General features: G+C 47.8%; 2 protein-coding genes and 1 non-coding gene across 4 annotated transcripts in view; 1 reads left to right on the top strand and 2 right to left on the bottom strand.

Moving 5' to 3' along the window:
* ENOSF1 (enolase superfamily member 1) overlaps positions 1-2347 on the top strand; it is a 22196-nt gene extending 19849 nt beyond the window's left edge. For both annotated transcript variants that reach the window (XM_043444085.1, XM_043444086.1), the window contains 2 exons: positions 721-802; positions 1441-2347. In XM_043444085.1, coding sequence (XP_043300020.1) covers positions 721-802; positions 1441-1542 — 184 coding nt within the window. In that variant the 3' untranslated portion in view covers positions 1543-2347. The remainder of the gene's footprint in view (positions 1-720; positions 803-1440) is intronic.
* On the bottom strand, positions 2285-12818 carry TYMS (thymidylate synthetase). Its single transcript, XM_043444087.1, has 7 exons — positions 12501-12818; positions 10047-10120; positions 7815-7989; positions 6338-6439; positions 5442-5617; positions 5004-5075; positions 2285-2994 (listed from the first exon to the last, which is right to left on the bottom strand). The coding sequence occupies exons 1-7, from the start codon at positions 12709-12711 to the stop codon at positions 2857-2859; spliced, it is 948 nt and encodes a 315-aa protein (XP_043300022.1). The 5' UTR covers positions 12712-12818; the 3' UTR covers positions 2285-2856.
* On the bottom strand, positions 2743-2834 carry LOC122425900. The gene has a single exon (XR_006265052.1). It is a non-coding gene; the product is annotated as a small nucleolar RNA SNORD116 (small nucleolar RNA).

Genomic DNA, 12818 nt, shown 5'->3' with positions numbered 1-12818 from the left:
AGGTACATAAGTTGGGGGGAGAAGGGGGGGGAGTTGCAACCAAATGCAAACCCGAAACCCAGCTCTTGTTTCTGACTTTGTAAAGCCTCGCTTTTATCACATATTCTCTGCCTCTGTCCAGTCTCTTCCCAACTCTGAAGTCTGCATCATCTGGCTGCATCTTTTAGTTCCATCTCATTTCTCAACATGCCCCAGATGAGCTTTAAACTAGGACAGTCTCCTTCCAGTCACCTGCAGACATACGGTTTTACTATGCTTTTCTTTCTTCCCAGAATTAAATATTGTACTTCAGACAGATCACTAGGAGGTAGTGAGAGCATGAAGACATGCCTGGGAAAGGTGAACATCAAGTTCAGGGCTGAGAAGTGGGACCTGGGAGGGTCTACGGGGACTTCTTCTATAAAGCAATGGTTGGTTCTTCAGCTGGGTTTTAATACACCTGAGAGATTTTAAACTCTAAAAACCACCACTCCTAGGGTTTTCTGCCTCCCCCATTTCAGTTCCGCAAAGCAGGACCAAGGAGGGGGGTGGGTTTCGACCAACCTTAAAAGGTTCTGCAGGTTTTGAGGGATGAGAAAAAGGCTGAAGGGTTTGCCTAGAAGCATAGGGTATCAGCCCCCCCTCAGCTGAGTCCCTCTCTCTGAGTGGAGCTAGCCCTCTGCCCAGCAGCCTATCTAACTGAAGGCATTGTTTTACTCCAACCTGACTCCGTCCTCCCAGGATGTGTGAATACGTCGACCACCTGCATGAGCATTTCAAGTATCCTGTGTTGATTAGGAAGGCTTCCTACATGCCTCCAAAGGTGAGCCTGCGGTGCTCCAACCGCCGCCGCCCCCCCCCCCGCCCCGCCAAGCTTCCTCAGGAGGTCTGCCAGCCCTGCCCTACTGTTCTGGAGAGCTAGACCCCGGGCACAAAGCTTGGTCTTCTCTGAGTCTGTTTTCATTATCTAGAAATATGGTTTTTTAGTTAGTCTTAAGTCCCCAGGCCCAAGATCAGGGTTTGGGGTGAAATGGCCCCTGACAAGGCTTCTCTCCCAGCAGCCTTTCCCCACTAGCTGGACCTGAAAACAGCACTCCTTGCTCCCCACCCCCGGCAACAAAACTAAAAACCAGGCACCATCTAGCAAGTTAGCAAAAGGTTTTGACTGCACCTATTTTTTAAAATCTGCTCCACTGACCCTCCTGTTCAAGAGATCAGGGCTCATTTTCACCAGCAGAGGTGGAACTAACAAAGGAAGTGTGATTAGTTAACTAACCCTGAGAAGTAGCAGGGTACCTCTCCCCCATTTCAAACAACCAGCAAACTTACTTTTAAAAATGTTAATTCAGCCAGTTGCCTCTGGCGGAGACTTAAAAGCATTTCTTAGAGCAGCAGAAATAAGTAAAATAAATGACTTTTGTTCTGGGAGGTTATTAACAACTCCATTTTTGACTTTGATAGGATGCTGGCTATTCAACAGAAATGAAGGAGGACTCGGTAAAGAGACACCGCTATCCAGATGGTGAAGTCTGGAAGAAGCTCCTAACTGCTCAAGGGAATTAAGCGCTCAGCTCTGACACGTTTTGCTTTAAGTGAAAAGGCTTACGATTTCTTGGGTCTGGTTTTACAAAAATAGAAGAAAAAAAAAAGTCATCCTACCAATCAAGACAAGTTCAGCTAAAAGTCATACTAACCTCAGGGATCAGCTTAGTCATCATTATTACTTGATTCTTTTAGCAGAAAAAATTCTCCTGTGCAGTATTTAAACAAAAATAGCTCCAGTTAATTCAAAGTACAGGAAGATGTTCTTAAATTTTCCATCACACGTGTTACCTAGACATTGAGTTGTACTTTGAAAACCAGCAGCATGCTGGAATACCTCCTTAATCTTTTTAAAAACACACTTGTCATAAATTAGTGTAACACAAACACTGCTGCAGCACTGTGCAGTATCTGCTCTGCAACAAAAGTTAAAAAATCACTGATAGCCCTGAGGGGGTTTAGCGTCTTTTGCTCATTAGAGCCTAGTAGAGAATTCACACTGTGCTGAAGCTAATGAGGGTAAAATGGTATCAGGCTGTTTTTATAACCCTTAAAGCCTTTATTCTAGATAATCATTGTTTTTTAATGATAAAGCCAGAATTAGATGAAACACAAAAAAATAGGGTGAACTAGAGCTTAGTCAGCATTTCTAAAATATACCCTATCTAAGCCACATCCAAACCAGAACACACAGCACATGTGTGTTTATTTAGGAGGGTTCAGTTAATCTACTTTAGGCAGGAACTACACAGATAAATGATAATAGAGTTTTAAAAAACATGAATGCAGAACATTTATTGTAGCAAAATAAAACTTTAAACATTCATAACCACACTAAGCATTAACATGACTGATGGGTGTTACCCAGCTTGCTCAGATTTGGGGAAATAGTTCTATATAATTCTTGAAATGCACTGACCATTTTCCTAAAACAGTATGAAACTTGAATTTATATAAATTATCTTTCCTGTCTATTCAAAATCACTACATGTACAGACACCCTCAGTGAGTCACCCAAACCCAAGGCCTTTTATTACTATGAGAACAGCACAGCTCTTAGTTGCCAGTGGCAACATTCTTAAAAGTTAATGGATAAAAACCAGTAGATCACTAACAGGCTTTGACCTAGATCCTTCGCATTTGGAGCCAACTGAACTTTTACCTAGGTGTAAATATCCTTCAAACAACGCCTTTATTTATTTTTTTTTTTGGCAACATGCTGGACCTCAGTTTTGATGAGGAGACGGTAGTGAGTTCTCACTCATTTTGTTCAGATTTCCAAGGAATGCATGAGAGGGTGTCGTCATCGATCCAAACAACACCTTTAAAAGCACTCTAGACAGCCATTTCCATTTTAATAGTCGGGTGAGGATTGTAGCCTTCAATCTGAAAGTCTTCAGCCTTGAAGTCATCAATTTTCTCAACTTTTCGAAGGATTTTGAGCTTGGGGAAAGGCCTTGGTTCTCGCTGAAGCTAAAAACAACATAAGACCATCATTTTACCAGATCCATACGCCCTGCTTTAATTTTTGCTCCCCATGTCCCTTCATGAAACAAACCACAGTATTTTACCAGGAAAGTATCCTTTTGCAGGGGTGACATACTGAAGATACCTCGTCCCTCGTTCCTCAATGCTGCTGACCCATTCTCTCACCCCCGTGGAGAGTGAAGGGTGATCAGTGGATCACATGGGGTCAGGAGCCTTGGTGGTTCACTGGCTTTAAGTTCTTAAATTTGTTAAAAACAGGGCAGGGTTTTTTACTTTAAGAAGTAGTTACAGGATGTTTCCTTGAGTCCCATGATGCCTAGCCCAACTGTCCCTGGCAGAAAGGACAAGGAAAGAGGACATGTGTTGACAGCTAACAGGGATGAAGCCAGGACTCCTGGGCCGGACACACAGCAGCAATGGACGTGGACACAGGGCATGCCCTCCTCCTCCGTCAGCACAACTGCAGTATCCGGATGAACCCTGGGGTCACGCTCTCCCAGATCTAACCAGAAGGGGCTAAAAGGTTTCCGGTTCAAGTTTTTTTCCTTTGGAGTTCATTAAGCACAGACACTCCTTTTTTTAAATTGCCACTTAAATCACCCTTTGCTGAAAATAAACTGGCTTAAAGGCTTAATAAGACACAACACCATAAAACTCCTAGAAGAGAACACAGGTGAAATATTCTGATATAAATCATACCAATGTTTTCTTATGTCTCCCAAAGCAATAGAAATAAAAATAAATAAAGGGGACCTAATCTAACTTACAAGCTTTTGCACAGATTGTAAAATGTGCAAAAGGAAACCATAAACAAAAGACAATCTACAGAAAATATTTGTAAACAATGCAACTGACAACGGCTTAATTTCCAAAATATACAAACAGCTCTGTAATACACTCAACAACAAGAAAAACCCAACTTCAAAATGGGCAGATGACCTAAAGAGAGAGCTCTCCAAAGAAGATACAGAGATGGCCCACAGGCACATGAAACAATATTCAACATCAATAATTAGAGAAATGCAAATAAAAGCCACAATTAGGTACCACCTCACACCTGTCAAAATGGCCATCATTAAAAAGTATAACGAATGCTGGAGAGGGTGTGGAGAAAAGGGAATCTTTCTGTACTATTGGTGGGAATGTAAACAGATGCAGCCACTGATGAAAACAGTAGGAAAAGTTCCTCAGGAAACCAAAAATAGAATTACCATATGACCCAGCAATTCTACTCCCGGGCATATATCTAGACAAAACTGTAATTCAAGGATACATGCACCCCTGTATTCACAGCAGCACTATTCACAATAGCCAAGACAAGGCAACAACCTGAACATCCACCGACGAATGGATAAAGATCAGGTTTGTGTATATGTACATATCTGCACACACGTATATATACAGATTTATATATACACACACACCTACATACAGAACTGAATACTACTCAGCCATAAAAAAGAATGAAATGCCACTAGCAGCTACATGGATTGACCCAGAGATCATACTAAGCAAAGTCAGAAGGACAAATACCATATGATGTCACTTAGGTGAGGGATCTAACATATGATACAAATGAACCTATCCCTGAAACAGAAACGGGATCATGGACAGAGACAGAATGGTGGCTGCCAAGGGGAAGGGGAGTGGGGGGCTGGGATTAGCAGATACAAACTGGTTTACATAAAATGGGTAAACAAGGGCCTACCGATTCACACAGGAGCTAGATTCAGTATCCCAGGACACACCTTAACGGGCAAGAATACGTACACGTGCAGTACCTCGCAGCACCTGTCACGTTCAGGGTCTGTGGCCACTGAGGCCCATCTGCCTGGTCCCTGCCTGTCCACCACCATCCACAAACCCGGAAGCCTGTCCTCTCAGCTCCATCAGAGCCTGGAGGAGAACATTTTTTACAGGAGGGACGCCTCCCACATGGACAAGGTCTCAAGAGAAGGTATCAAACCCCAAAGTACGACAGGTACATCTCTTACCTGAGTTTTCAGCGGCTCGATGTGATTCAGGTAAACGTGTGCATCTCCCAGAGTGTGTACAAAGTCACCTGGCTAAACCCCACAGAAGAAAGTGAAACTGTTAAGACTTTATTTTAGTTTGAGTTCCTTTACAACACATGATGTAAAAACACGTGAGCAGGCAGACATCCCAGAGCTCTTCACAAGGAAATTTAACCAGTGTCGCTTTTGAGGAAAGTTGATCCAAAGTCGTAACAACCTATCCAATCCCACACGTTTATACAGAGCAAGGACAGAACTGCTCCAAGGAAGTCAGAGGGAGCAGTTCATTCATTTACACAGATCACATCTAAAAACTATAAAGAGCCGGAATTCTCAGCCATCAGTTCTCCCACGTGACGACCTCACAGCCCAGCGTTCTAGGCTGGTCCCCCCTCCACCCCACCCAGAGCAGCCCACCTTCAGGTCCGTGATGTGTGCGATCATGTAGGTGAGCAGGGCATAGCTGGCGATGTTGAAGGGCACACCCAGGCCCATGTCTCCTGACCGTTGGTACAACTGGCAGGACAGCTCCCCATTCACCACGTAAAACTGACAGAGGGCGTGGCACGGGGGGAGGGCCATGAGAGGGAGATCTGAGGGGCCAACACAGGGGAAAGTCAGGAGAGGAGGTGGTTTTTAAGGAACACAGCTCTAAGCAAAGCAAAAACCAGCAGAAGCCAGCTGTTACAGCAGAGATGGTGAGAAGAGCCACTGGGCCAGCAACCCCCATGAACCATTCCCACCCCAGGGATGGCATAAGGCCGACGGAGACCTGTCCATCACCGTGAGGCCTCTGTGGGTGCACACTGACTGTTGAGGCCACCCGCTCTCATCCGAGCTGAAATGAATCACTTGGGCCACCTCCATGGCACCAAGCCAGAAGTACAGGGGGAATGAATTCATTTGCAGGGACCATGAGAGACTGGTGACTCAGGCACACCCTCCTGTACTCAAATTGCTATCATTAATGCAAAAATTCCACTCAGGCTATTTACTACACCTCGGGAGAGCTTAGTTTTACAATTGTTTAAAAGGTTCATAATAGGTGGAAGTGATCTAAAATTCCAACTGTCCCAATTTAAAATGTTAAATTTTCATGTGTATTTTTATAATTAAAGCCCATAAACACAAATTAATTTCATCTGGGCCCAAGCTTGCTCTCTGGAGGTAGGTAAAAATGGGGCCACTTGGGACACGGCCAGGGTCACACGAGCAGCTATGCAGCCAGGGACAGTTCCCAGGACCACCTCCAACCCGGTGCCTCTGCTCAAGGCTCAGTTAGGACACAGAAGGATGGTTGGGGCGCCATCTACCTTTTGGATTCCAAGCACACAGGATGATTCTTCTGTCGTTAGGGTTGGTTTTGATTGTGTCGATCACTTTTTGCAGTTGATCTACTCCTTGACCTGAATAATCTGCAGAATTGGCAAAAACAAGAGACCACCACACATGTGAACCATGGCATCCTGGGAGAGGGCCCCAGGTCACCGAGCACACTGTCCTCCCCCCAGGGCCCCACCGGCCTAGTCACACGATATCCAGTGAACAGTACTGATGTCTCATACTTTGCTGGGTTATGTTGAGCCTGGGCTCCTAGGTCTGTCCTCTGGAGCTGTAAGAAGTGTATTTCTCACTACTTAAGAGACTTAAATACTTGGTCATGGTGTCCCTCCTTCCCCTTCTCCTATCTCCTATCTCCTCCTTCATCCTCAACAATCAGTTTCTTCCAGCGGTCCCCACGGGGTATTGTGTCTGTACCATCAACTATTCTTGTCCCACTTCACTGCCAGGCAGGGCTGGATCTGCAGTAGAGTATTTCCTACCCTACATGGTCCAACAACAGATGATGAGGATTCCTTTTTGTCATCTAGATACTAGCTTTCCAACACTTCCACTGAAAACTACAATTTAACAGCTAAACAGCTACTGACCTGTAAACATCAGGAAACCTATTATATACCACCCTGTACTTTTCTCCCATGTCTGGTCTCTGAACTTGCCTCCTTCTGGAGTGAACTGGAAGCTGAGATGTGCAAAGCCTCCCACCTCTATGATTAAACATCTACTTGCTGGAGTCAGACTCCGTTTGAGTCCAGGAGTTTTGAATTTGGGGGAAGAAAGCCCTGTCACTATCACAGTTCCAGAAAAGATTTTTAAAAAGATGACCTCTAATGGAACAGTTCTGTATCTTGATTGTGCTGATGGCTACATAAATCTCCATGGGCTAAAACTGCACACAAATTTGCAAAGGTGGAGAGATCTATTAAGTGCTGTGGGTTTTACCAACATTAATTTATGTGAGAGGCAGTGCCACCAAGTGACAGAGGAGGGTGGGCATTCAGGAGTGAGATGTTTCGTCTCCACCCCAGCAGGGTGGGGAGGAGAGGGCAACCAAGACGGGTGCCGTCACATTAGCGCCACCGGCAGCATGCTGGGTGGTTTGGTCTTGAAAAGGGAGATCAAGGTGACCACAGGGCAGTCAGTCCCTGGGACTCATCCCAGATGAACTTCCAACCTGCCTCCAACACAGCGACCGAGCACCCACCAGGTCACTGTCTGCTGATGAACAAGGTACGGAATGTGCCCAGACCCACAAGTGCTGACCACCTGGTGTGTGACCCGACCCTCCCCCTGGATCCGAAGCAGCCCCTCACAAGGTCCAAGTTACATATCCACTTCCCCATCATCAGCTTCCTATCCCCGGGGCTTCACTTGCAGCCACAGAACAAACCCAGGCTGTGAGAGGCATTCAGGAAACCCAAGCCCCCCACCCCCACCCCAGCCCCTCACCTGAATCCATATCTTTGTATTCAGCCCCAAAATGCCTCCACTGGAAGCCATAAACTGGGCCTAAATCCCCTTCAGCTCTGTTGGAGAAGCCCAGGCTGTCAAGGAAGTCTCGAGACCCGTTGGCATCCCAAATTTTCACTCCCTTGGAAGACAGTTCCTTAGCGTTGGTGGATCCCTGTAAGAGACGCGGCATCGGGTGAATTCCAAGCCCACCACAAGTGGGCCTGTGCTGACAGACGGGGGCGGCACCTGACGGGCCCCATCACCAGGCAGGCTGGTCCCAGCCCAGACTTTCCAAAGACCCCCGGAGAGTCTGATCCTTCTTTGCAATCACTCCCTCAAATCTTTTTTCCTATTCTCCTCAACCAAGACTTCTAAACATCTCCCAAGTCCTTTCATTGCTCCCATCTAACCGTTCTGTTTCTTAACTAAATGTGTCCTGTGACTAAGTGTGACACCCCAGAATGAATCTACTCCACAATTGCAATGTGTTTGGTGTATCTTACACCTGTTATATAGGATGTTTCCACTGACAGGCCCGATCAGTATTAGCTTTTCTGTCAAATATGTCAGACATATATCCTTATAAGTACCACTATCAAGTTATGTTTATCAACAACCTGTACTTGCAAAGTTAAGGTGTGGGTTCTTGGCGGGTTTTTGTTTTTTTTCTTGGTGCCAAGTATAAGCTCTATGTTCCTCATGTATTTCGTCTCATTAGAGTTGGCCCATGTATCCTGATGGTGCATCCAGGTCAAGGCTCCATTTGGCCTTTGGGTAGGATGTGCTGTAACAGTTACAAGCAGGCCGTGAGGCCACACGCCTGGGCGCTAAGCCTGCTGTCTCCTCGCTTCTCCTCTGACCAGCTCCCTGAGCCCTCCAGCCTCAGTATCTGCACCCAAGAAAGAGCACAGTAGTAGCAATCACCACCCACATTACTGGGAGGAGAAGATAATACAAGCAAACGCTTGGCACTCAACAGACACAAACCAAGGCACAGACTGCATCTCCCCATCTTGCCCAAAGACCCCAGCTGAAGTGTAGGTACACCGACTCCTCTCCCTTGAGTCATCTGTGGAGTGACTATCAGAGGCGGGTCTGTTGTCTTCCTGGTGAGGACTCACTGGAATCCTGAACTCCAGCTTTATGATCAAACAAGCACATGACCTCTATTTCTGAGCATCTCAGTTCCTCCCTTTCTGTCGTTGAGTTTACTAATTTTATTTTCACTTCCAATGACTCATTTCATGACTCACTCATGTTGCTTCAAAAGTCTCCCTCCCCATCCATTCAGCCTGGGCTCTAGCTTGTCTGCAAACATCCTCTTCTGAGATCTGTATCCAAACCTAAACCTTTTCTAAAATGCATTGAGGTCTTGGGCCTGCTTTGGCCCAAGACAATATAAGCCACAGAAGGAAGCCCAACCTCGAGCCCAGCCCAGAAGAGAGCCCATCTCTTTAGGCACCCTGTGAGCAGTGTTGGCCAGAGTCTCAGACCAGTGAGGGCAGATGAAAATGAGATGAAGGGGAGACCCAGGTGTGGCCGCTGCCACCATCACTGTGCTCAGCTTATTACTCAAGAGCCTCTTCTGGCTTACCCCCCAGGAAAGCATGGCTGGGATCTATATTCAGTGAGCAATCTCTGTGAGTGCCTACTGTGTGGCAGGCAGTGTTCCAGGGGATGCAACAGCAGACAAGAGAAATTCTCTGCCCTCATGGAGCTTATAGTACTTTTCTAAATGTCAAAAAAATTTTATTTTAAATAAAAAATTTTTTAAATGATAGTATTTTATTCATTTGTCTGCCTTCTCCCTTGAAGGGGATAAAGGAGGAAGACCTTATACATAAAATGAGGCTTGTCTAGAGAAAAAACAAAGGAGGGGTGGGAGTAATCATGGTTTTAGATCGGAGGCTAACTCTCTGAGTAGAGAGTTGAAGGTGAGGGTGCTACATGGGGGTGGGGACTCCACAGAGCAGGAGCGGTGAGTACCCAGCCCCATATGGGGATGTCCTGGTGTGCCTGAAAATCAGCAAGGAGGCCAGGGTGAGAGGAGCAGAGCGAGCCTGACTCTGGCTGAGGCCAGAGCTGAGCTAGAACTGTAAGGACCTTGAATAAAACAGGAGCCACTAACAACTTTAGGCCAAGGAGTGACATGATGCGCTTTCAAAAGGATTTTGCTGGTGCTGTACTGATTAACAGATTATTAACTTCCAATAGCAGCAACTTCTTTACCTTGATAAACCACAGCAACTCCTCCAAAACACCTTTCCAGAAAACACGTTTGGTTGTCAGCAGAGGAAATTCATCTGGAAAACAGTTTGTCATGTAATTTCAAGATGAGAAGACAGAACATGCCATCCAACTTTTTCTGTAAAAAGAGAGGACATGCCCCAGGACAGAAGGCCTGGGAAGTGACTGCAGAGGAGCTGGAAACCTGTGACTTCTGCCACGTGGGCACCTCTGGATCAGAGTGGGGTTCCCAAGGCTGCAGCCCCAAGTCAGTGACACACTTCAGGTGAGATCACCCTCCTGCGCCCCTCGACCACCAGACACAGGAATTTCACATAGAGAGATGGGGCGGGGCAGGCCGGGCGGGGAGGCCCATGTGGACAGGGAAAGAGCCAGCAGCCACTACCCAGTCAGTGCGAACCCTTCCCAGAGGTGTGAAGACAACACACAGAATGTGCCCTAGGACACAGCCCGAAGGCTGCTATTCCGCGATTATCCTGCCAGGGAGAACAGGCTCACCACCAGGTAACAGTAGATATTGCCCTGCCTAAAAGTGAATAGTTCTTAAATATGTGCAAAGAAAATTAACCTTTATTTATATATTTTTAAAACTTTCCTGTTTCCTTTTTGAACTTTTAATTTTGTATCGGGGTATAGCCAATGAACAATGTTGTGATAGTTGTTTCAGATGAACAGCAAAGGGATTCAGACATACACATGTCCATTCTCCCCAAGCTCCCCTCACATCCAGGCTGCTCCGTAACATATAACAGATCCTTGTTGGTTATCCATTTTATAGATTTATTTTTGACCACACCGAGAGGCATGAGGCATCCTAGTTCTCCCTATAATGGCTTGAACCCATGCCCCCTGCAGTGTATGGTGTCTTAAACACTGAGCCCCAGGGTTATTTTTTAACTGAACTAAAAATAGTTAACTGCTTAAACACCTGATATGCACAATTCTATCTGATCCTCAATACAATCCTGCTTGAGGCTCCATTATGATCTCCATTTTATAGGCACCACGAGGTGGTAAGTCTGCATCAAACAGCTGAGAAGAATGTAAAAGCTTATCTCTAAATTCAGTACCTATTCAGCCAACTGTACAGGTGATAGTCATGTAAGAAGGGCAGAGTCTTCAAGCACCTACATTGCCTCCATTTGGGGGATCATTTCCTCCATTTGGAGCACAAGGGGAAGCTGAAGATGGGCGAAGACAGTGTCCAAGTCTAAGCAGAGGGGCTGGAGTGAAAATGATGTCTGTGGCTCATGGGAGGCCACCATGCAGGAGCTGCAGGAAGGAGGATCCCTCTACTCAAGATAAAACTCCCCAGGCTGTCCAAGCGCATCTGGTCACTGCAGCTCTGGATTTTTCAGTCTCTGCAATGGGTGTGCGGCAGAGGGTTTCTACCCTGACCTGGGTGCACCTCTTCAACAGCTGTTCTCCCCACTCACAACCACCATCCACACCTGTTTCACGGACCTTTGTCTGAGGCCGACCCCGATCCCACCTCTTTGTCCCCTGAGAGCCTGGCACTAACAACTTCTAAGACACATTCTCCCCAGGAAAGTGAAAGTCGCTCAGTCGTGTCCGACTCTTTGAGACCCCATGGACTATATATACGGTCCATGGAATTCTCCAGGCCAGAATACAGGACTGGGTAACCGTTCCTTTCTCCAGGGTATCTTTCCAACCCAGGGATCGAACCCAGGGCTCCTACACTGCAGGCGGATTCTTCACCAGCTGAGCCACCAGCGAAGCAAATAAGGGAATTCCCTGGAGGTCCAGTGGTTAGGACTCTCGCTGCTGTGGCCCAGGTTCTAAGAACTCGCAAGCCTTGTGGCACGGTACTCCCTCGCCCCCCCCCCCCAAATTAATACGAACTCCTTGGATTCTCGCGTTTCTGTTTCAAGATTAGGGAGGAAAGCTGGCTCGCCGGACCAGATTGGGAGAACCATCACGAGCCCCAAGTTCCCGTCCCTGCTTCCCAGCGGGCTCTTCCCGCCGAGGCCCCGCCCACGTCATCTGTGGACTCCAATTTTTAAAAACAAAGCGGAACAGTCAGCGCGAGGGAAGAGGAGTGGCGGGAAAGGAGCCCTGCAGTCAATGCCTCGGTCAAGCGCGGGCAGATCCTCTCTCACCCTCTAGTCTAGGGCTAGCGCTGCAGATCCAAGCCCGCTTAGGGGAGACAGCATAACGCGGTGATTAAGAGCCAGAGGGCCTGCTTTTACCTCCCAGCTCTGCCGTCCAGTCCGTGTGACCTTATGCAAGTTCACGTCTCGAGTCCGAGCCAGTTTCGGCGTCTGTGAAGTGGGGCCAAAGCCACTCCCCTCACTCACACTGCAGAGGTTAGGGCTAAACGCCCGCCGCCGCGCCCGGCCTGTCCGCAGCGCTCTCCCCACCGCAGCGCCGCACGCACCGGGCCCGCCCGCCCCCGTGACGCGGCCGCCTCACCTCTCAGGTTGTACCGCGCCTGCATCCCGAACACCGACAGGGTGCCGGTGCCGGTGCGGTCATCCTTCCGGAAACCGCAGCGAAGGATGTGCTCGATCTGCCCCAGGTACTGCAGCTCCCCGTGCGGCGGCCGCGGCCGCGGCTCGGCGCCCTGCTCCTGCGCGGCGGGCGGCGACGGCGGGCGTGGCGGCTCGGAGCCGGCGGCTGGCATAGTTCTGGCCGCTGGCGCTGCGGCGAGGGCCGGACGGCAGCAGGTACGGCCTCCCAGCGCTGTACAGGAGTGTATTTTCCCGCCACAGCGGAAGACTCCGCCCCTTC

The sequence above is a fragment of the Cervus canadensis genome, chromosome 23, assembly GCF_019320065.1.
Source record: "Cervus canadensis isolate Bull #8, Minnesota chromosome 23, ASM1932006v1, whole genome shotgun sequence".
NCBI lineage: Eukaryota > Metazoa > Chordata > Mammalia > Artiodactyla > Cervidae > Cervus > Cervus canadensis.
The sequence above is the reverse complement of the archived record's forward strand: the minus strand, read 5'-3'. Positions and strand labels throughout refer to the sequence as shown.